Source organism: Mustela erminea, chromosome 9, assembly GCF_009829155.1.
Source record: "Mustela erminea isolate mMusErm1 chromosome 9, mMusErm1.Pri, whole genome shotgun sequence".
Taxonomy (NCBI): domain Eukaryota; kingdom Metazoa; phylum Chordata; class Mammalia; order Carnivora; family Mustelidae; genus Mustela; species Mustela erminea.
In genome coordinates this window covers 67,508,657-67,533,088 of record NC_045622.1, presented here as the reverse complement: position 1 = coordinate 67,533,088, position 24,432 = coordinate 67,508,657, and the positions used below count along the sequence as shown (strand labels likewise).

The 24,432-nt window shown below is 46.3% G+C and overlaps 1 protein-coding gene across 11 annotated transcripts in view; it reads right to left on the bottom strand.

Annotated features, from left to right (window-relative positions):
* The window catches only part of TEAD1 (TEA domain transcription factor 1), a 261,388-nt gene that overhangs the window by 21,302 nt on the left and 215,654 nt on the right, over nt 1–24,432 (bottom strand). For all 11 annotated transcript variants that reach the window (XM_032358729.1, XM_032358733.1, XM_032358737.1 and 8 more), the window contains one exon: nt 20,038–20,211. In XM_032358729.1, the coding sequence (XP_032214620.1) occupies nt 20,038–20,211 (174 nt within the window). The remainder of the gene's footprint in view (nt 1–20,037; nt 20,212–24,432) is intronic.

Here is a 24,432-nt window from a genome sequence, read left to right as displayed (position 1 = left end):
TACCAAGCAGTGGTGAGTCTGAGCCTGACTGCGGTCTGCACCTGCGCTCCCTGGGGTCTGCTGAGCTCCAGCCGCCAGGGAAGAAAGTTACCATGGGTCCTCAGCGCCCAGGAGCTCTGACCTGGCATCACACCCAACTTTCCAGGTCAGCCGCCACTGGGCGTGTACTGGGGGTGGACTTTCAATGGGCGCCCGGGTGGCGGAGTCAGTTAAGCATCCGACTCTTGGTTTCAGCTCAGCTGGTGAGCTCAGGGTCATGGCACTGAGTCCTGTGTTAGGCTCCGTGCTCAGCGCTGAGTCTGCTTAAGAGTCTCTCTCTTGTCTCTCTCCGAGCTCTGCCCCACCCTCAGCTCCTCTCTAAAAAATAAATCTTATTAAAAAAAAAAAAGAGTGGGCTTTCAAGAACCGCTGTTCGGAGGGTGCCTGGGTGGCTCAGTGGGTTAAGTAAACCTCTGCCTTCGGCTCAGATCATGATCTCAGGGTCCTGGGATCGAGCCCCACATTGGGCTCTCTGCTCAGCACGGAGCCTGCTTCCCTCTCTCTGCCTGCCTCTCTGCCTACTTGTGATCTCTGTCTGCCAAATAAATAAATAAAATCTTTAAAAAAAAAAAAAGAACCACTTTTTTTCTGCTTCCTTCCACCACCAGCTGGCAACATAGCTCTGAGAAACAGCTCAGGTACTTTCCAGTAGTGAGATTTATGCTCTTATAATTCCGGTATAGCTTGTGCCAGTAAGTTTCTGTTTTTTTTTTCTTAAAAAACCAAGAGCACACACGTGGTAAGCAAAAAAAAAAAAAAAAAAAAAAAAAAAAAAAAAAAAAAGGCAAATTGGAAAGAGAGTGTACATTTTATTTCTACTCCCAAACTTGCTCACCTCCCTACTGGTGACCCGTGTTAACTGTTTCCCAAGTGCCCTTTCGGAGTTCGTTAGCATTCATACATATAAGCATAACAGATCCCCTCTTTTTTTTGCACAAAAAGCATTCTTTGAAACCTTGCTTTAAAATATAATATATAAATAGGGGCGCCTGGGTGGCTCAGTGGGTTAAGCCGCTGCCTTCGGCTCAGGTCATGATCCCAGTGTCCTGAGATCGAGCCCTGCATCGGGCTCTCTGCTCAGCAGGGAGCCTGCTTCCCTCTCTCTCTCTCTCTACCTGCCTCTCCATCTACTTGTGATCTCTCTCTGTCAAATAAATAAATAAAATCTTTAAAAAAATATATAATATATAAATATAAATAAATCTCTCTCTCTATATATATATATAGCTACAACCTAGAACTCATACAGAACTGATATGGAATATCAGTTTTAAAAAGAAAAGCCATTTAAAAATGTAGGCAGCCCCACATTTTAGTGGCTGCATACCCTCCCATGACACAGATGCACCCTCAAATAATTCCTACATGCTCTACTGATGAACATTTCGGTGCTTCTCAACATGGATGCAATAGTGAGTTTAGGTGCAGCAGGAAAGGTACACACTAGAAATTCCTTTCCCTTTCTTTCAAACTTAAAAAGTTGCCAGCATTGAAAGGGCTTTAGAAGGCCATAAACAAACAGTGACTATTTAAACAAACTCACTATTTATTTTTATTTTTTTTAATTTTATTTACTTATTTTTAAGATTTTATTTATTTATTTGACAGAGAGAGCGAGAGAGCCTAAGTAGGCAGAGAGGCAGACAGAGGCAGAAGCAGGCTCCCTGCTGAGCAGAGAGCCCGATGGAGGGCTCGATCCCAGGACCCTGAGATCATGACCTAAGCGAAGAAGGCAGAGGCTTAACCCACTGAACCACCCAGGTGCCTCTCATTTTTTTTTTTTTTTTAAGATTTTTATTCATTCATTTGTCAGAGAGAGCACGCACACACACAAGTGGGGGAATGGCAGGCAGAGGGAGAAGCAGGCTCCCCGGCGAGCAAGAAGCCTGAGGCAGCAAGAAGCCTGATGCAGGACTCAGTCCCAAGACCCCAGGATCATGACCTGAGCCAAAGGCAGTTGCTTAACCAAGTAAGCCACCTAGGCGTCCCTAACTTACTATTTTTGACACAACCAAGTTGTTTTGCAAGCCTGGTGACCAGTCAAAAGCCGTCTGGTGTTTTTGGTGTGAGAGGGGCGGGAAGGAGCATGAGGTGAGGGTCAGCGGGGAAGGCCACAGAACAGGTTATTTCTTTCAACTAACCCAGCCCCACTTGCATCAGTAATAGAACCAGGAAGGAGGTTTCTTCAGAACAGGGCCTCAGGTCCCTAGGCACAGTGCTTTATTTTCCACCCTTTGTTCAAATGCTCCACTTTTTACTTTCTTCACTTGGGCGTTATGACCAACGATAACTAACTCAGACCCTTAAAATCTGAACCAAGCATGGAAGTAAACGGACAAAATCATCCAATCCTCTATACAACTGGAAAACGTGAATGAAGTTTAGGAATGGCATTTGCCGTAATGTGATGTTAGCGCAATTGCTGGAAATGTCCAGCCTCCACGCTCCCACCCCTCTGGGTTTCCAGGCCTCAGGGACGCGGCCGAAGCAGCTGTCCCATGGCAGTGGCACAGTGTGTAGACACCATGAGACCGGATTCATTTTTAAGATTCTCTTTTCTCTATTCGATAAAATTATCTGCAGTAATAACCAGCGCTCTATTTCATGGTTTTGAACTTTAAACACAAAATTTCCCAAAGTATTAACAGGAGAGAACTGCAGTAACCTGAGCTCTGTTTTCCCATCTTCCTAATGACGGGCCACCACAGCACATCCCCCCACGTACTGTTTAACCGCAGGAAATTCAGGGGCTGTGGCTCCCAGGACTCCAGGAACAGATCCAAAGCTAAGCCCACGTGTGTTCTTGAAGAGTAACACACATAGTGGCTAAGGAACGGAAGTGTCCTAATCTGAAGCAGATATATGTCCATATATGAAATAAAAATGTTAACTTCACCAACTGTTCAGGACTCGGGTCAACAAGATCTTTTCTTTTCAGGCGGATTTTGTCAATGGCATGGTCTAGAACTGTGGGCCTATGGTGATAATAAAAATGAGAACGATTTTTAGATGGCTTTGCCATCTAAACTTCTCTAAGAACCATGGACGTCCTTACTGCCTGCACAGGGGAGACCATCGCCACTATCTTACCTTCAGTTCACCACTGTCCCTTAGAATTCCCCAAATCATTTTCATTAGTCTTAAATAGGAATGGATGACCAGTGGTTTTAATGACAGGAAGTATCAAAAATGAAGTGATGAGGGGTGCCTGGGTGGCTCAGTGGATTAAAGCCTCTGCTTTCAGCTCAAGTCATGGTCTCAGGGTCCTGGGATCAAGCCCCGCATCGGGCTCTCTGCTCAGCAGGGAGGCTGCTTCCCCCGCTCCCCCTGCCTACTTGTGATCTCTGTCAAATAAATAAATAAATCTTAAAAAAAAAGAAGCAATTAAAATATACACATTACGAGCACCTGCTCAGAAATTAGTGCAACAAATGATGAGTTCTGAAGTTATAGAAGTTAATTTTCTTTTATGTTAAATTAAATGACATGCATTCAGAGAAATGCACAGCCCACAAGTCTGCAATTCAATTAATATCCATAAAGTGAACACACCCATGTAACAGCGCCCAGAAGACGAAACAGAACAGAAGCCCTCCCACCTAGGCTCTCTCCCGGTTTGGTCACCCGCATACCTCCCTGGGGTGATCCCGAGGCTAAACACTGTACGTTAGTTCTCCAGTGTTTTGAATGTAAAATCAATGGAATCACGGAGTACGGACTCCTTCGTCTTTGGCTTCACATGCTCAGCGTTGCAGCGTGAAGATTCGCCTACGCTGCTGTGAGTAGGTCGTTCACCCTTGTTACAGAAGAGTGTTCCACTGACTGAAAAATACCAGGATCTACGCATTCTACTACTGATGGGCACTAGTGATGTATCCAAATCAGACCGATTGTGAAGAATGCTACTCTGTAGGGGCTCCTGGGTGGCTCAGTCGGGTGACCGTCTGACTCTTGGTTTTGGCTCAGGTTATGATCTCAAGGTCGTGAGATCAAGCCCTGTATTAGGCTCCACGCTGGGGGCGGAGGTTGCTTCCGATTTCCCCCCTTCCTTTGACACCCCCCCCCCCCCCCGCAAAAGAGTGCCACTCCGTACATCCTTGCGTTGACTTCTGATAAACATGTGTATGCATTTCTGCTGGGTATTCCCCGGAGTGGAACGGCTGGCTCATGAAGACCATGAACATTTTAGCTCCCATTTTGATAAGACGAACAGATAGTTTTTGCATTATCTTACTTTTCTTAACAGTTGAGAAACTTTAATTATTAGTATAAATTTAACAGGTTCGTTTTTTAAAAGGCTTCTCAACGGACAGTAAATAACCAATTTGCGACTACAACTGCTCAGCAATTACTCTTGAACAGGGGAAAAAAATCATGTAGCCATCCAACCGTATCACCGCTGTTCTCCGGGAATTTACTAGGAGGAGGTATTGATGGGAAAGATAATCATCTGTCAGCTGAGGATGTTACCATCATCCCAGAAAGAAATGCATTCTCGGAGCTCCCATGGAGCCAAGGTAATATGAAAGGAAGAACTGCCAACGCTGACTCAACGACAAAGGAGGCAGACTCTGGGATGAGCCTGAGGTTTGCGCCGAGTTCATTACCCCCACTCTGGACTCATTTCCCCCCACTGAAAACTCAGGAGAAACCCATTTCGTACAGTTCTGAAGGCAAGACAGTAAGAAGGAATGCACTGGTATCAGAGATACAAACTATTTCTTCCTCATCAGCTTTTATCTGACCACAGGCTAGTTTCTAAAAGCAAATTAATATAAAAATCCAAGAGACAGCAAAACCCAGCAAACTTATCTTCCCAACAAATCCCAAATTCAAACCGTATCCTATCCTTTCCTTTGGGGACCAGACAGCCTAAAATGGTAATGGGCCAGGATCTGAAGTGTTAAACACACACACACACACACACACACACACGGCTGGGGATGGGGAGTCCAAACAGGCCCCTCCGAGGAGTCTTGGCCCATTCTGCCTTAGAACAAATACCCTATATACGGACTGGGTTTAGAAGCCAGCTCGTTCTACTACCTACTACCAGATGCAGGAATCCTTTCTACAGCATCCTGACTTGTGCTGCCTTCGGGCTAAGTATCTTTAGATACAGGAAAACCACGACTTTAAGAAACCACTATGTGCCGGGCAGACTTGTTAAGCTCCTTCTCCTGTCGTATTAGTTTTCTATTGGCTGCTTTAATGAAGGACCACAAATTAAGTGGCTTAAAAATAACACAAACTGATGATCTTACATCTGGTGCGGGAGAGGCTTTGACACTGGTCTGCCCAGGTTGAGGTCAGGGTCCTGGGAGTGCTGTGAGACTCCCTGGAAGCTTGGTGGGGTGGGGGGGTCTGGAGGTCACGCACATTCCTTCTCTATGGGCCCCTTCCCCCATTTTCGAAGCCTGTAACAAGGCTGGGTCCTTCTCTGGCTGTCCATTGTCTTCTCTCCTGGGCCCCTTATGCAATGTGACATAGTCAGAGATCTGGTGGCCAAGGTCATGGTTGGGACTCTGCTGCCACACCCCATAAGTTGCAACTGGCTTCCCTTGTAATTTGCACTTAGAGCTCTGCCTTCTGGAATCACACAGACCCCAGTATACCTCTGTCGGACAATTCGCAATTTTCATTCATTTCCCCCTTACTCTTACCTGTCCTCTTCCCTTTCCCACCAACAAGGTTCTTCAGGCCCTATCCGCTTCCCCGGATTCAAGTTCTACATTTCTCTTGATTATACCCCATCCTGATTTCAGACCTCCCTTCTGGCTAGGCCAGGTATTTGTATATTCTGACTTCTCATCTGTCCTTACTGTCTCCCAGTCCTCTGACCGACCACACGGACAGAAGTGAGTTCCTAGAATCTCCCTTTCTCTTTATGCACAGAAGAGACCTGTTTCAAGAAGCCACCAGGATGATAGGGAGAGATCACACACAGGAGACACAGTGCTAGCCGGGAACAAGGCTGACGGCTGCTCCTAGTAACAGGGTGATTTAAAACGCACCCCAGGATACGAACAAAGCCCCGAGTCACATGGACAGAGGTGTGACCCCATAAGATTGGTGGTTCATAATCAACAAAAACAGTGTCCGCAGAGCCCATCTGAGCCTCAGTCCACAAGGATCAAGGTGTGCAAACAGCTACAACGACGGCTTATTCCAAAGAACAAAATCAGCACTTTTCCTGACCTGTGAGTTTATGATGATCAGTCTTAAGTTTTGTGTATAACTGCTCAAACAAGCAAAAATTACCATCTTTCCCACAAAGAGATGATTAGAGAGGTTACAGAATTCTTTCTGGAAATTAAAAAAAGGCAATCGTTAATACATGTGTGTTGAATCAATTAAAGGCTTCAGGGTCTACTTGTGGGCAAGTCCTGGAAAGCAATACAAGGTCAAAGTAGAAGCGGTCCCAGTGCCAGGCAGAGAAAGAGAACTGCATCAGACAGTGAAGAACCAAGAACAACAACGAGAAAAAGAAACATCAGTTCTTCCCGAAACTTTCCCTCGATCTTCCTTGTCTCACACTCATTAAATGCAGCGAAAACATGTAAGTCACCAGGAAAGACTCTGGATCCGTTTTTCCTCTATTACCTCTCATTCCATTAGCCCATTTATTCCTGTGTCTGTTCCACTGCTTAATTTTGTGTTTCTGGAATTTGAAATAAAGAAGCAGTAGACTTCAAAGAAATGATCCTTCCCATTTCATGGGTGAGGCAAAATGAGGCCGAGCCCTGTTAAGCAGGATGCAGAGTCCTCAGAGGGGAGGACTGGGCTGGGGGGTCGTTCCTGCAGAGGCCCAGAGCTCTGGAAACGAGGCTCCAGGAGGCTGAAGGACCCCGCCGGGAGCGCTCCAGCTGCCAAGCCAAGAACCCAAGTGCACGGCTCACGCCGAAGCAGTGCTGGGCTGTTGACAGGCACTCTGCCACAGGCTTCAGAGGGAGAAAGCCTGCTGGCCTGGAGAGTCAGCAGATAACCCCACAAGGAGAGGAGAAGGCGGGCAGGGGCACCGAGTCGGGGAAGGAGGAGGCAGCTGGACACTCCCTTCCCACGCAGGCCTCCCTCCGCCCTGAGGGCTTGGAGGAGCTGGGTGGGAATGGCTTGGTTGCAGAAATGAAAACATCAAGAGGACGGTCCCTGACAAAAGACAGTCTAATAGGCACTGATGGATGCAAGGAGACGCTGGCATTTTCAAACCACCACTTTGAACCTCTCCTCTTCATCCTCTCTGAGCTATGATCAAAGGACCAAGATTTCAAATTGTGAAGCAATTTTTTCCAATGGCAGCATCTGGCTCCTTGGCAGGCGGCACTGGGAGCCGGGCCCTGTTGTGGGCGGCCGTCCAGGCCTGCCACATGGCTAGGCTCGGCCAGGCAGGGCACCACGTGGGCCTGCAGCTGCTCCCGCAGGCGCCAAAGGACAATCGCTCAGCCCTGGGCAATAAGACGGCGGGCAGACGTAGCCCGGGAGGCAGCGCTTGGGGGTGGGGGTGGGGGGCTGAAGGACTCTGGCTGTTCCAAACCTTCCGGCCCATACTCATTTGCATGCATCTGCCCCTCTGGCCCAGACACCTGAAGCCAGCCCCCCTGGCATCAGACGACTGGGGTGAGGGGTTTCGCTGGGATGACCATGGGACAACTCAACAAGGCAACCTGCACTGGGGGAGAGTGAGGAAGCAAGTCCTTGAATGCGTTCACTTCGGACCATTGTGCCCTTGCCCAGCACAACAGGACAGCAGCTGGAGGGCTCCTGCCACAGCTGTTTTAAATAAGAATAATGGGAATAAACTCAGCCTCGTTCTTCAAGTTACTTTCCACTAATTATGGCATATATTTACATCTGCAAAACAGAAGATTTAAAAAAAAAACACCAAGAGCCCCTTTATTGTGCAGATTGACACCCCTATTTGAATTTCATAAACATTTAGTACTTCAAAGAATCTTAAAAGCTTGCTTTAATTACAATATGCACTGCCTGAAAGGCTGGCTGTTTGCATTGCAAATTCCTAAGAATTCCGGCATTCGTTTAAAAAAAATTCAATTAATATCACCCACACAACTTCAGGTAACTGCCCCTGATGACGTCACACAGTAGCTGGGAAGAAAGAGCCAAGGTCTCAAACCCCAAGTACAAAGCAGCTGCTGCCCAGGGTAGTCCTTGCCAATGGAGGCAATTAATGAGCCCCGGGCTCCCAGCTGAGCTAGCCCTGCACACATCACATTTATCAGGTGTTCCAACTCCAGCCAGACCCAACCCTTTCCCAATCAGAAACAGGACCTTCTCCTGGTCTGGAGTTTTTGTGCAAGAAAAGCCTTACGTAGAATGGCAACAGATCAGTTAACAGGTGTAGAGTTACCAGATAAAATTCCGGCCACCCAGCGACATTTGATTTTTAGATAAACCAACAAGCTTTTTTTATTATGTGTATCCCAAAGACAGCATGGGACATGGGTGCACTAAAAAAGCGTATGCTGTTTACCTGAAATTCAAATGGAACTGGGTGGCCTGTATTTTTATTTGCTAAATCTGGCACCTCTACTAGCAAATCATGTTTACCAAAAAGAGTAACAAAACTTGGGACCTACTCTCAAATCTCTATAAGAGATTTGTGCAAAAACTTTAAGAAGACATTTTCTCTGCAGGATAGTTGAAGAAAAAATGAAATTGCCAAATAATACCCAGAGCATGGGGCGCAGAACAAAGACAAAAGAAAAAAAACCAAATTTCCCTATGACTTACAGCCCACTGACAAGTTCTTGAGACAAGGAGAGTGATCTTCCTCTAGAAACTTAACTGCCTCAATGTTAATACTTTGCCAAGAGCAAAAGGCATCTTACCTTTCTCCCAACCTCCAGGATCCTGTAAATCTACTTCATAACATGTAAAAATTCCTTTGGGAACTTCCTTTATCTCTACCCTCTCCCCCGACCCAAAGATATATGTTAGCAATCATCCTCCAAGCATATGGCCCACGGATATACATCTGGAGGGTCTGGTGACTAAGGTTTTATTAGACAGTAAGAAATGACCTTTTCCTAACAACAGCTAGCCCCTCTAGGACCTGGAAACCTTCTAAAATTCCTTAGAGACTTTCCCTATCCCTAATCCCTCCCAAGTTGAAAGTATTTAATAGGCCACCCCTCAAAACCCCAATGCAACCTTTTGTGATCATGGGTCCTGTCCCCATGCTTTAACAAAACCACCCTACTTGGGGCTCCTGGGTGGCTCAGCTGATTTTCGACTCTTGATTTTAGGTCAGGTCAGGATTTCAGGGCTGTGGGATCAAGCCCCACATCAGCTTTATGCTCAGCAAGGGGTCTGTTTGAGATTCTCTCTCCCTCTGCCCCTCCCCCTGCTTGTGCACCTGCGCACCCAGACATGTGTTCCTTCAAATAAATAAATAAAATCTTTTTAAAAAACCCACTCTGTTTGCACCCAAGACGTCTCAAGAATTCTTTCTTGGCTGTTCTCTCCAAACCCCACATTTTCACATCGGAGCTTAACTCTTTTTAGTAAAATCAAGTGATGTAACATGTTTGCAGATGCATGTAAGAAGTCAAGAAGGATACGTGGCTGTAGGAAAATCTCCCTTTTTCTCCTATGGTCTTTTGATCTCCTTGGACTATTTGTAATAAACTTACATTGCTTTTGTAATATAAAAAGAAAATTAAAATGGGGTGGGTGGGAAGGATGTACTTTTGGCTCTCTACCTGCACAGGGAGGAGGGATTTCATATTATCACCAAGGGCCGAGGTCTACTTTTAAACAACTGACCAAGACCCCTGAGAGGTTTATGACTATGTCCAGATAGTCCACTTATTCCCTGCAAAACTGCGTCTGGACATAAGAACCACCCAAATAGTGCTACCTTGGTTCTTCCCTTCTACGGCTTTCTTGAGGTATGGTTACAGAGGAGCTAATCATGCCGCCATCAAAGGGCAAACACTGGGGTGTACAAATGCCTCATCATGTGTTTGCTTGCCCCTGGACCTATGGATAGCAAGGAGAGTGGCTTAGCATCTCAGCCTGTAACCATGGCAGGGAGCAAAGTTAAACAGCTCCACGTGGGAAAAGACGGACCCCTGACCTGGGCTTTGTTAGCAACCACTGAGCCAAATGACCCAGGACAGAAAGCATTAGAGGAACAGCTGTCAGATGGAGTCTCCCAAGAGGTTCAGGGAACTTCCAATTTACATTCCACCTAGATATGTGTAAGCGTTCAAGTTAAAAAAACTCCCCTTACTAGGCTGTCCTATTCTGCCTTTTGTCTTCAGGTGGATTCAGAAAGTCTTTTAAATAAAGTGATGGCCATGGAGATCAATGTTTCTACCTCAACCGGTACCATTCTTCAAGTTCTGTAAGGCCCAGTGGCCATGGGGACCTTCCAATGCCTCCCAGTATTATTCCTTGTCTCTGGACAAACGTCTACTTCCCTTGGACTCCTTCCTGCTCCCCTTCCACTGACCCAATTCTTTCAAGAGTCTGCTCAAATGCCAGGTCTTTCTAAGGCCTTCTGGAATGTTCTAAAGCCACAAGCGTTCCTTCTGCCTCTGGGCTCCCCACCTTTCCGTCAGCGCTCCTATTCCATGGTGCTGTCACTTAACCTGCCTGTGCGTCTGCCATCACATACCAGACCCTAAGGTGTGCCTTTTACTTGGGTCTATTTTCCCAGCTCTGGCTCTCTAGGATCAAAGCAGAGTTCGCTGAATGTTGACTGAATGACTCACCAATGACATATATGCTTCTCACTAACGCTAATGATGAACTATTTCTATAAGAACCTAATGAACTCCAGAGACAACCTGGAAAAGCTTGGGTATGAATCAAGAGGTCCCCCAGGACCTTCATCCTATCAGAAGCATCACTCAACCAGCTACCAGATGCTTCCTCTATCAGTATGCACTGTCCAAGCCGGCTCCCTGGCAGCTATGTCCCGGCACCCGATGTACAGCAATTTCTCCAGGTGAACCGAATAAAACAAAATGACTTTTCAGCCAACAGTTTTTTTGAAAAGAACTATGACGAAAATCTGCTATGTACGCCGCACTGCCAGATACACAAAAGCTACAGATGGGATCCCTGCTCCCTGGGGGAGGCCGACAAAGAAGTTTAGGAGGCAGGGTGGGGAAAACAGGAAGGAAGCAATAATAGACAGCAGTCAAAGCAGAAAATGCTAACAAGCTTCAGATTATTTTTCTTATGAAATCAAACCAAAATGGATGCACGTGCAGGTTTACTGACTCTCCCCGCGCACAGCCCCCCGTGCCCAATGTATCAGAACCTGCCTGTAAGAGATGGTTTTTAAAAAGCAGACCATGGGTGAAGATGCTCATACAACCACAGTCTACCCAGAATACTTACTATGTGTTAGCCTCAGAAACACCTCTGAACACAGCAGTTTGACTGGCTAATTTTCCTTCCACCTATCTCACGCCACCGCTCATTACCAGTCTTGGAATTTCAGGACTTAACGCTATTTTGAGATGAGACCAAACTCCAGAGACAAGGAAGGTTTGTTGAACTGAAAGGCCCTTTCCCTGCTGATAGCAGTTTAAGACGTGCAGAGCCATTCGTTCCATTTTGCAGGCCTCCTTTCCCATGAATGGCAATGGGTGGGTTTAGTTCCAAATGACAGACTCAAGTCTACAAGTCCAATCAAAATCATGCAAATCCAATTAGACACAGGCTGCCACTCTAGAGGGGGCCATTCTGACGGATTCCATGTGCACCTGGTGTCTCCTTACATAATGCCCAGTTGTTTTATTTATAGCGTCCGTCATTTTGTCCAGGAAATGTGATTTTATCAAGATAAAAGCATCTTCTAAAGACTGCCTTCTGTCCAGATAACTCCCCTTCCCTCTCTCTGTTTTATTAAATCTTCTCATACCTACTCTGGTTAGTAAAATAAACCTTTCTTTTTCTTCCCCCAGAAAAACGGATTAAGAAAGCTGAACAATATAAATATATTTACCATTAATTGTTTAGGCTGAATGATCATTAATTCAAAGAGTTTTAAACTATTTTTTAAAAAGATTTTATTTATTTATTTGACAGACAGAGATCACAAGTAGGCAGAGAGGCAGGCAGAGAGAGAGGAAGGGAAGCAGGCTCCCCGCTGAGGAGAGAGCCCGACTTGGGGCTCTATCCCAGGACCCTGGGACCATGACCTGAGCCAAAGGCAGAGGCCTTAACCCACTGAGCCACCCAGGCACCCCTAATTCGAAGAAACTGTATGAATGACCACGGGGTAACATCAAAAACCCTGTTTTCTAAAAATATCACTACTGTAATAACTTGAGAAAAAAAAGGAAACATTATATAAATGTGTTTAAAATTTTTCTTTAACCACAGGAGCCATATCCATGCAATTTCATTTTTTTTTCCCAAAGATTATTTATTTATTTATTAGACAGAGAGAAAGATCACAAGTAGGCACAGAGGCAGGCAGAGAGAGAAAGAGAGAGGAGGAAGCAGACTCCCCGCTGAGCAGAGAGCCCGACGCGGGACTTGATCCCAGAACCCCGAGACCACGACCCGAGCCAAAGGCAGCGGCTCAACCCCACCGAGCCACCTATTCCAATCAAGGTTTAAGACTAAATCTTCATCCTACTAATTATTCTTCTAAATCACTTTTGGCTATGAGGTTATAAGTAACATGTGGCTTCCTCTGAAGCAGCATCCCCAAGCTCGACACTTTTGAACACCCTGGTAGACAAAGAGTAGAATTTTGAGGCCCCTTCAAAAATATTAGCTTCACTGTGTTTCTTATTTGGTTAAACCCGTAATTCGGTTCATTTCCTCCAGGAAACCATACGTAGCTGGAAATGAGCTTCTTTTAAAGGCAGCTGCAGTGGGACTTGGGTTTCTGTCCTTCAGGATTCATGAAGGAATCACACCCACACCTGGTCTAGCTTTGGGAATTCTATGGCCAATTTCAAGACAGCTGGCATTTTATCTTAAATTAGCTGCTTTGTCCGCCATACCACTGGCAACCCATCTGCAGGAGTCTCAGTGCTGAAATGGAGCACGAGTCTGCCCATGTGCAGGTGGACCTCTTCTGTTCCTAAGGCCCCTGGAGCACCTGACTGATCAGTTTTATAAGGGAAGAAAGGAAGTCTGGTTTTCTGCCAGTGCAAGGGTCTGCCTCATTAATCACAAATCTGGTTCTACATTCCTCCTCGATCATAACTTCAATGCTAGGGGCCAGGTGGCTCAGTCGGTTAAGCATCTGTTTGCCTTCATCTCAAGTCAGGATCTCAGGGTCCTGGGATCCAGCCCCAGACTGCTCAGTGGGGAGTCTGCTTCTCCCTCTGTCATTCCTCCTGCTTGTGCTCTGTTAAATAAATAAATAACATTTTAAATAAAAATAACTTCAATGCTAGCATCAAACTATCATTTTTCTGAGATGTTTTAGGTAGGGATTCAAATTTAAGCTAAAACACGCACTTGTCCTCTTTAGTACACTGCTAGTACTGTAGAGGCGCATTTTAGCTTAAATAAGTTCAGCTTAAATTAAATAAAATGACTCAACTACGGCGATGGGGGTGTGGTGAAGATGCCTTCAATGTTGGCTCAGGTCCCCAAGGGCAGGAGATGAAAACCCTATCTCTGGAGGGGCAGGTAAGACACTTAGGGTGCCATCTCTAGAAACATCCTCGTTCTAGAACTGTTGAGATGGGAACCCATATAGGTTTAGAATTGAGGGAGAACAGCACGTTCATTCTTGTTAGTAGTTTCTGGAGAGAATGAGGAAAGATTAAAGCCTTTGAGTAGAAAGACAGACGAAGAGGCAAAGTGACAAGAGGAAGTTGTTTTATTTTAAACTGGGCTAGGCCAGCCTGATGCGGATGCCTGCTCTGCTCACTCACGTTCCTGCCCACCTTAGAAAAGCACATTCTGATGGTCTCAGGATCCCACCTGAGTTTGCTGGAAGGAGCTGTCTCTTCACCACAGCCCCCACACAAAGGCGCCCCAGAGCATCCCAAGGGGACCGGACTTGAGCAAGAAACCGGTCTGCTTCCCCTCGGTTACCATCACTGGTTTCCAGCCAGATCAGGTCAGAGGAGGGGGCTGTGCTCCCTGCAGAGGCCACAAGCACATATCATGGAGAGGGCATGGATTCCCAAGTCCAGCTCGCCCAGCACTGATGGACTGTGTGACTTTGTGGAAGTTACTCTTCCCTTCTGTGAGGGTGTTTCTTCATGAGGAAAGTGGGAGTAATCACACGTCCTCACAAGGATTCGGAAATATCATGGACGTGCTTATGTCTGGCTCCGAAAAGACTCATTAAGTCACGTTTAACTATTTTCCAAGAGAGAAGCCCCTTCCCTCCCATTCCCTCAAAAGCTTTTCCTCTCTTTGTAGTTAAATATGGTATAGGATTAAAATGCACACGAGTGAATGAAAAGTAGGCGGGAAGGAGGAGAAAGGAAATAAATAGGAGATGGTCATGGAAAGGAAAAGAAAAAGAATAAAAATAGAGAAGGCAAAATGCAAATGAAGTCATGGTACAGTAAGAAGAATCCAGATCCTCTCTTGGTTCAAAAACCTTTAAAACCACTGACTGCTGCCTACTGCTGACACGACCAAACCCGGATCCTTTCGCTTTCCTAATTTTCCCATCCACCCACGTGTTCCATACACGAGAAGACCCTGCAAGGTGCTGCAAATCACCTCAAGGTCTTGAAGGCTCCCAAACTCCCCCAAATGGGCCTCACTTGCCCCTTGTGCCTTGGTGCTCGCGCTGGCCAGCCCCTTACCTACCAGGCTCGCTCCTATCTCTCCCTACCCAAACACTGGCAGCCATATGGCCAAAGAAGGTGGTTGGTGAGTGACCGTTAACATCTCACCGGTGGCAAGGTAAAATGGTAGAAACCGCTTAAGGAAACAGCTTGGCAGTTTCTTAAGTTAAATGGGGAATTACCGGGCGCCTGGGTGGCTCAGTGGTTAAGTCGCTGCCTTCGGCTCAGGTCATGATCTCAGGGTCCTGGGATCGAGTCCCGCATCGGGCTCTCTGCTCAGCAGGGAGCCTGCTTCCTCCTCTCTCTCTCTCTGCCTGCCTCTCTGCCTACTTGTGATTTCTCTCTGTCAAATAAATAAATAAAATCTTTAAAAAAAAAAAAAAATAAAAAAAAAAAAAAAAAAAAAAAATAAATGGGGAATTACCAGGTGACCCAGCAATTCTACTCCTGTGGGAAAAATGCCAAGAAAAATGCTGCAAACGAAACCGTAGGTCCACACATAGACTGTACACAAAGACTTCAGAGTGGCATTACTCAATCAAAGCCTCAAGTGGAGAAACAGTCCACAAGTGTATCAACTAGTAAATGGATGAGCAAAACTGTGGTATGTCTGTATGACGGGCTGGTCCTAGGCGACAGAGAAGAGTTAACAAGTGGCACGCTGTGACATAAATGCCCATCAAAAGGAATGCAGGGGAAGAAGCCAGGTACAAATGACCACACCCTGAAGAAGTCTACTCACATGAAATATCCAGAAAAGGCCAATCTGTACAGACAGAAAGTAGATTAGTAGTTGTCTGGGGCTGGGAGTGGGAACAGGGATTGCTTGTAAACAGGCACAACGGATCTTTTTTGGAATGACACAAATATTCTAAATTTGATTATAGTGATGGTTATACAACTCTATAAATATTTCTAAAAAAAAAAAATCACTGAATTTTTTTTTTTAAGATTTTATTTATCTATTTGACAGAGAGAGAGAGAGCGAGAGAAGGAACACAAGCAAGGGGAATGGGAAAGGGAGAAGCAGGCTTCCTGACACGGGGCTCAATCTCAGGACCCCAGGATCATGCCTGGGCCACCCAGGTGCCCCTAAAATTACTGACTTTTAAAGTGCAAATTTTATGGTTTGCAAATTATACCTCAATAAGGCTCTTACTAAAAGAAAAAGTATCTCACCAGATACATAGCCATCCACAGGGGCCTTTGTGTGTCCCCCATCATTAAGGCATGAGAGAGGATAAGGCTAACAGGGTAGGGGGCACCAACTGGCATCCTTGCCTCTGCCTGTCATTTCCGTATTGGGGCCTGAGTTGGGATCCCCCACCCTGAGAACAGCGGAGTGACTGCTACCTGGTGCCAGCATGCCGTTTACCTTGAGGTACAGACACTCACTTGGGGTTGCACTCAGTACTTCCTCCACAGCAAACTCCTCACCTTGTCTACCCCACTGAGCCCAGGCTGCACGTGGCTGCTGTTCTGAAAACAGTTTTTGGGAGCAATCCTATGGGCAAGGCAAGAGTCAGCCTGATTTTGACAACCTAGAGAATCCAGGCACTCTGAGACAGAGGGCAAAAGGGTTGCGGATCAAGACCGGGTGTAGGATCTCTGTTGAAATTTACTGAATTCACACAAAACCAAGAAAATCTGCTAAGCAAATTGCTGATACACAAAATATATCAAAGGAAGGGTCGGACCTGCTTAAGAAACATCCGTTCCTGATATCCAAGGATAGATATTCTAAGCATAATTTATTCTCACAGAGGCATTAGAGGAAGCCAATGAGACTTCAAATTGCCGCAAATTATAAACCTAATTCAAATGGCCTTTCCTCATCTAACATTGTTGAGACTGAATGTCTTTATAAGGTTAAGTACTGCTTATAATTATACAGAAGGTGTGAAGTCTTCCAACACAATTCACAGAAGTGCTCAATTTTAATCCTGCAAATGTTAATTTAATAAATTTATATCTAATCTCAGAGCAACTATTTCTAAATGTGGCCCTTTCACACCAGGCACCACACTCTACACATCCTCAATCTAGACCTCATTACTTGGGGACCCATGACCAAATGGCCACATCCCTGAAAGCATTTATTAAAATCATCCCAAGCCAAACGGGAAATTTTGGAAGCAAAAACAAGACCAACCTTCTAAAGACTTTCCATTCCACTTTATACCCAAGTAACATGCCCATTATAAGAAATCTTATTATTAAAAACCAATACCGTTTCATTTGAAAATAACTGAAAATAGCTTCCTTTCATCATATCCAACCATTTCTGATTAATTACAATTAACCTGAGTAGAACGACTTCTTTTTCTTTCAAACTTTTTCATCTCAGGACCCTTTTCTGCTCTTAAAAATCCACTGAGGACCTCAAAGAGCTTTTGTTTCTGCAGGTTATATCCATCTAGACTTTCTGTATTGGAAATTTAAATGGAGAGCATTTTAAACATATTCATTTCCTACTTAAAAAAATAAACTATATCTTCTTTTTTTTTAAATTAGACATACCTAGGCTGTCAAAAACAAAAGAAAGATTGGAAGAGTAGTACTATTCTACCCTTTGGAAATATATTTAATGTGTGCCTTTCAGGAAAACACCTGGATCCTCACACATGCTTCTAAGTGTCTGATGCATTGTTTTGGTTGAAGTACATGAAGAAAATCCAGCCTGACATAAATCAGGAGCTAGAAAAGGCAAGAGTATTTTCATAGGCTCTTTAGGTAACTGTGGCATTTTTCTTTGATACTACACTAAGACAAATCAGCTGAGTGTTGGGGCACCTGCGTAGCTCAGTCGGTCAAGCATCTGCCTTCGGCTCAGATCATGATCCCGGAGTCCTGGGATCGAGTCCTGCATTGGGCTCCCTGCTCAGTGGGCATCTGCTTCTCTCTCTCTCTCTCTCTCTCTCTCTCTCGCCCTCTGCCTCTCCCCCTGCCCCTGCTCTCTCTCAAATAAATAAATAAAAATCTTTCTAAAAAGTTAGCTGCAGTGTGGAATCTGAAACTGTATCAATGAACTTTCCAAATGCTATTACATGAAAAGTCACAGGTTTATCTTACATAATACCAAAATAATAATAATAATAATAATAATAATTTTTGTTAATATGGCTGTCGATGTCACCAGAAAAGGCTGTAAAGTATTGAGAAGCTGTCAAGTTCATGGAGGTGAATAGGAGCTTTCCAAAATTCTTATTTTTACTAGAAAGCTGGAATATTCTCTTTGGCCATAAATAGAGTCAGTTTCTTTTCAAGAAGGGGCAGGCCGGCAGGCTCAAGGCATTCGTTTGCAATGTGGCTTCTAGGTCCAAGACATCAAAAACTTATAAAGGACATTCTTGGTGTAACTAGTTCTCTCTCTCCCTTTCTTTAAATTGTGTGTGTGCACCCACTGATTAAGCCAAAGTCTCAGTGGTTTCACCCTCCTGCGTCTTGAGGGTGTCACCCTTAAGCGTGCGTATCGGCAGCTGGCACGGGCCAAATAAAGCCTCAGTGTCGTAGTGACAATCGCTCCAGCATTCTCCGACCCTTGCAAGGCTACTGGTGAACTCCCCAGGAGTCCCCAGGCCACACTTTGAAAACTGCCGTGTTACCAGTAATAACTGACCTCCAACCACCGTTCAAATCATGAGGGTCAGCACCCAATTTAGAATGGTATTACTGCTTGTTCCGGTTATCCACATGTATGACGCATCCCAAGAACCTTAATGTAAGTAGAAGGCTAGATCCACAACCCAAATTCAATACAGAACCATGAAAAATGCAATCTAGTTACCACGTAAGGATACAAGACACTAAACATACCAAATTTACTAGGGAAGGTCTCCAAGAAATTTAAAACGTGTATTTTTCCTTAATTTATCCACTTGTTTCCCCATTTGTTGGGTTTTCTTATGCAAAGCACTGGCTCAGTATTGGAGAAGTGAAGTGCCTTCTGTGGACAGATCCTCCTCCCCACCCTTCCCAGTAGCTGGGGTTCAGAGGGTGTGAAGCAGCCAGGAAAGACAGCAGAAGCACTACCACCAAACCTAATCTAATTACAAGGCCCAGGGCCCATTTCGGAGTCTCTGTTTTCTTAGCTGGACCTGAGGCCAATTCCACTTACCACTGTGAGGACTGGAGAAGTGCGTGGAAGTGGAAAGCCTGAGCACGGCCCCCAGCCCCCAGCAGGCATTCAGTAAGTGGGAGCCACTCTTAGGAGCAGGGTACCTTGGAGGCAGGACGGGTCCAGAGGGGAGTGGGACACACATCCAAGTGGTCATGACCCAGCATGGGAACTGATTAACTATAAAATACACTGGGGAGTAAAATGAAAATTGATGGTCTGTGTAAAGGGGAGAAGGTGCCATGATATAGGAGCCACCATCCCAAAGGAGGGAGGAGCTGGCCCCAAGGGAGAGAAGAAACAGTAAGAAGTCCATCAGACACACAGAGCAGCTGGGCACAGGGCAGCTGGTGAGGAAAACACCCTGCCACCTGCTCGCTTGGGGCCTTGAATGCCATGCTCAGATGTATAAACATTGGAAGAGCTTTTCTTTTTATTTTTCTAGAGACTGAAGCCTTATGAAGGGTCGTTGCTAAAAGGTCCTTTGGTGTCTGGCTGCCTTGGTGTCCTTACCTCCCATACACACCAATCACACTCACACCTGTGACCTGTTGGCTGTCCCCTGGCCTGAGGCTGACTAGAGGAAAAAGAAGAGAAAAGCTCCTCTCAGAGGCCGTGGGACAGCAGCAAGCCCCCGCAGCTGGGGAAATCCGCCCTTGCTGTTTTAATGCCATAAAGCCATAAAGCACATACTGGGTGAAGCCATTTTGTATTCTCTCTACCGCTTACAAAATCTGGAAGCGTGAAACCTTCTCTCCATCGCAGCCCCAGTCCACCTCAGGTCCTGGGCTCCAGTGGAATTTCTAGGTGGCTTCGCTTAATGGAATGAGAACAGAAGGAGGGTCTGCCCTGTTTTCCATCACAACCGTAGCCATCTGTGAAGTCTCCAGCCATTGCCTGAGCGAGCCCAGAAGCCCAGAGAGGCCTCCCGTCTCTCCTGCTCTCGGGCGGGGACAGCACATTCTGCCTGGGTGTGTCTGGACCGGAGAGGGGACCACAAGGCCAGCCTGGGGACAGCCCCCCAGGTGCAGTCAGCAAGCACCCCACAACCAGCCGCGCTGCTCCACACTCACCTACGGGAGGCGCCCATCGGGACAAAACCCACCGCCACCACAGCAATGTCTTACTCACCCAGAATTTTACGAGGAAGAAGGCATTTTGGGGGCCTTTTCCAAACAGTTCCTTTAAGCCACCCTTCTTTTCAGGAAATTTGTCATAGATCTGACGAATGTCCACTGATTCGAGCAATGGGTCACTGTAAGAGTGGTTGGCATGCCCAATGTGCACGAAGAGGTGTTTGTTGTACTGTAAGAAACCAACAGAAACATTCCCATTACAAACCCTCTGGTCAACCTGGGGCACATCCGTCTTGAGGTGGAGGAGGAGCAGCGATCTCGAGATCCCGGACTTACACCTTAAATGCCTACAGTCTGTGCCTTTGAAAAGATGAAGATGTTAAGAAAAGCCATGACAGAGTTAAAAGCATCACTGTCTTTCATTGACAGGGGTATCTACTTTGGCTCAAAAAGGATTTTCATAGAGTAATAAATACAACTGAAGTTACCTGACTACCAAACCAAGAAACTCTCCTATTCACCCAGTTTTGCCTGACTCAACTGAAAATGACAGCAAAACCCTTTGGAGCCCAATATTCACAGCTCAGCCCAACAAGGAGTATATGTGTGGTCAGTCAATGAACGTTGTCATCCAGAATGTACTTCTTGCTCCAGCTCGCCCAGCAACAGCACGGACGCGGTACTCTGGGCAATGGTAGCCACCTACTTCCCTCAACAGGAGTAAGACTGCTGAGCCTCTCTCTCACCAGTCCTCTTAGTAACCAGTGTAGAGCTCCTGCATAGGGGCTGTCAGTAAAAAGTTAGGGTCAGGAGAAGAGATCATGGAGAGGATTCAAGGTCACATGGGGCTGTTAATCAGAGAACACAGGTCCCTCATTCACAAACCAACCAACCAACCAATCAACCAAAACCCGGTTAAGTCATATAACTTATGAAAGAGACCCTTTTTTATCCTTGCTTTGGTATAAAACATGGTTAACTAGACCACAAAGCAGTTATCCAAATCAATGGTTCTCAAGGAACATTTTAAAAAATCATGAATCCTTGGGGCCATCCAGACTACAGGGGAATCCTAGAAAATGAGGCCAGGCATCAGTAATTTTTAATGGGCATAAAAGGAATTCCAGTATGCAGCCAGGTTTGAGAGCTGCTGGCCTAAACTTTCTACTCTAGACCCTCTAGGCCTGCCTGTCAGGCTAAGAAGATTAGAACACCGACCTAATATGACACCAAGGACATCTGGGGGTTGTGGGGAGCTCAGAACCTAACAGGGCTCATGTGAGACATTCCATGTCCCTACTTACCTGGCAGTCCCTATTTGCTTTTCAAGTTTAAGGGGCTATTTCTGCAACTAGAGTCCTTCGGAGTACTAATGTCATTAGAAATGAGAAGTCCCAAGTAAAAGGCGGCTTGCTGAAAGCCGCCTACCAGGAGCATACTGTGTCCTGGGTAAGAGTTTGGGGTTTGGACTCAGCCTGCTCGAGAACAAAACTTTGTACCCACTGAAAATTAGCTAAGACACTGGGCAAGTGCTACAGCCGCCCCCACCCCCACCGTCTGTAAAATGGGGAATGTGCTGGCCTCTGCCTCCTAGGGATGGTACGGGGTTTACATGAATAACTTCATACAAAGAGCTAACGAGAGTTCACAGGTTCAATGAACAGCAAATGATAAATGTTGGCTATTATTATTGATTTGTAAAACCCCCCCTTCTTTCAGCATAGTTAAAAAAACATTTCTTGAGCTCCTGGGTGCCTCAGTCAATCGTTAAGTGTCTGCCTTCAGCTCAGGTCATGATCCCAGGGTCCTCGGACTGAGTCCTGCATCAGGCTCCCTGCTCAGTGGGGAGCCTGTTTCTGCTGCTCTCCTGCTCCTGCTCTTTCTCTCTCTCTGGCAAATAAAGAAATGAAATCTTTTTTAAAGAAAGTTCTTAACTTGGTATAACCCGAAGTTTCCACTCGTTGTGGTCACAAAAGCCTCTAGATGTATCCTGAAGAAATGCTGGTTTAAATCCATGACTTGCTACATAGGCACGAGATCTCTGGCCAGAGGGCCAATGGGCAGGAGGCTCGAAATCCCATCCAATGTCAGTTGTCCATGGTACCGGACACCCGGGGATGGTGGCCAGAACCTGGCATCTTCTGGGAGAGGGCTGAGCCCCTCTCCTGCTCAACCATCAGAATGATATTTCTACCAGAGTTTCAAAATCTCTAAGAGGTATCGGGTGAAATGGAAAAGGGGAACCTGTGAAGCTCTGGCACAGATCCAGCCCCTCCCCAGCTAGCTGCTAGCTTCCAGGTGCAATGGAGGGCTGGGAACCACTCTGCAGGGACAGAGTCTGCCTGTAAGGGAAGAGAATTTTTAAAATAAAGTCAAAGCCATTGCCAGGTTGGGGAGCTGAGATTATGGGGTACAATGGAAGGCCCCTGACCTTTTTATAAATGTTTCCAAATGCTGCCGTCACATCATCTTTTCAAATTATAAGCCAACGAAAGCCCACAGAAATGCATGAGGCACTCCTGCTAACGAGCTTCCATTATCATTAGTGGGCAGGAGAAAAACCACCACCGGCCAAGTTGGGGACACAGACGCTGGTGTAAAGGCAGCCAGAGAGGCAAAGACGAACGAGTAGTGTGTGCCTGTGTCTAGCTCCCTTGCCCCTTCTCTGCTTCCCCACCATTCTGAGAGCTGCGGGCAGAGGGCGTTGCTCTTTCATCATCCAGATGATGGGCCTTCTGCACGTCCACCCACCCAACACTTGTTACTAACCTCTGCCGGCAGCAAGCTCCCAGCGCCACCCAACCCCGTCTGGGAGGTACCCTTTCCATCCTGTGCCACCTGCAGGCAGGGAGTTTATGGCCTGGGAGTCAACATGAGCAGAGCTATGGGGCCACCTGTGGCCTGTCTGTCTGTTGACTCTTAGCTCCTCCTCCTTGGCAGCTGCCGGGCAGGCAGAGCTGGGGATGGAGGTGAGAAGCTGAGACTTGTGGTCTTTTTGCTCCTGTCATCCAAAGGCCCCTGCAGTGTCCTGCTGGAATGCAGGACCTCTAGGTGTCAAGAGGACAGAAAGGCAAAGGGCGGGCAGTATTTACCCCACCTTACCTGGGGCCTGAAGATATGGCTGAAAACCAAAGTGCTGAGTGCCAGGCGCAAATGTGCTGGAGCCCGAGGGGAACTTGCAATTTCAGTTTTGCTCATATGAGCAGTGGGGACACAGGATGTACAATTCACAACAGGACTTGGAGGGGGAGGGAATAAGGCATGGAGGGTGCTCGGCGGAGGGCCTGGCATCTAAGAAGTGTTGGGTGAATCCTAGCTGCTAAGGTTACTACTGTTGTGGTTTATTATTACGTGAGATTACTAGATCCTGGGAGAGAAGAGAAGAACTTCCTGTGTGAGCTACCCCTCTCGCCTAGCAAAGAAAACACAGACACAAGTAAGCCAGGAGCTAGAAGCAAGTTGTGAAGCCATGTAACTGTTCAAAGCCTTGGTTCCGGCCCTCTCCTAACAAGCTTCTCCGGCTGTGGGCCTCTCCTGGGCCCGAAGGAAGGAGAAGAGCCATGCCCATTCATGGCTCTGTGTAATGTGCTTTCTATCTACGTGACCTCGGGTAATCCTGGCCTCGCAATGACACCGTAGGGACATTTTACTGAAGTCATTACACATGGGGAAATGAAGTTCAGAAATGTACAGAGTTGCCTGAGGTCACACTTCCGGGAATAGTCCTGGAGTTAAGAATAAAACTTAGACCTGTCAGCGACCCAGCCCGTGCATTTGCTGCAAACGTCAACCACACTGTCTCCAGCAGAAAGTGTCTCAACCCTTTTCACTCAGATCCATGTTTTCTGAAAGCTGATTTGAGGAAAAAAAGTGTGTGTGGGGGGGAATTAACTAGCATTTCCAAAATCCTAAGAAGTTAGATTAGAATTCAGGACAAACAGAGATGCAGCCGACAGGAGTCTTCAAAGGTTTCTATTTTGAGGAAGTTACCTTTGTGCCCGAGTGGCTGAAATGAACTGAGAAGGGCAGGCTGTCTTTGCCAAAGGAAACCGGGCACTGCCTCCCCAAGGCTGGTGACGTGAAACCAAACCCTGACTGCTGGCATCTGGGTGCCTTTATTCCTGCCAAGAGGTGACTTTGTTTCTAAGAATACAAAGGACTAAAAAAGGTATCCTGGAGACCACAGCAGTGAGACAAACAGCCCTCCCTCTCCCCTTAATTCAACCTGGGTAGGTCAGGAATCCCTCTGTCCCCAAATCCAGAAGACCGAGAAGAAGAAATTCACCCAATATGTTTCGGTTTAAGTTTTGGTAAAATCAAAACTCGGACGAAACCATCTGGTAAGGCTCTAACTACCTCCCTTCCTGTCAGTCCTCCTTGTAAGGGAAGAAGGCGAGGGCGCGTACCTTATTTCCCTCTCTCCTTCCCCAATACATCCCATTTTCTTTGC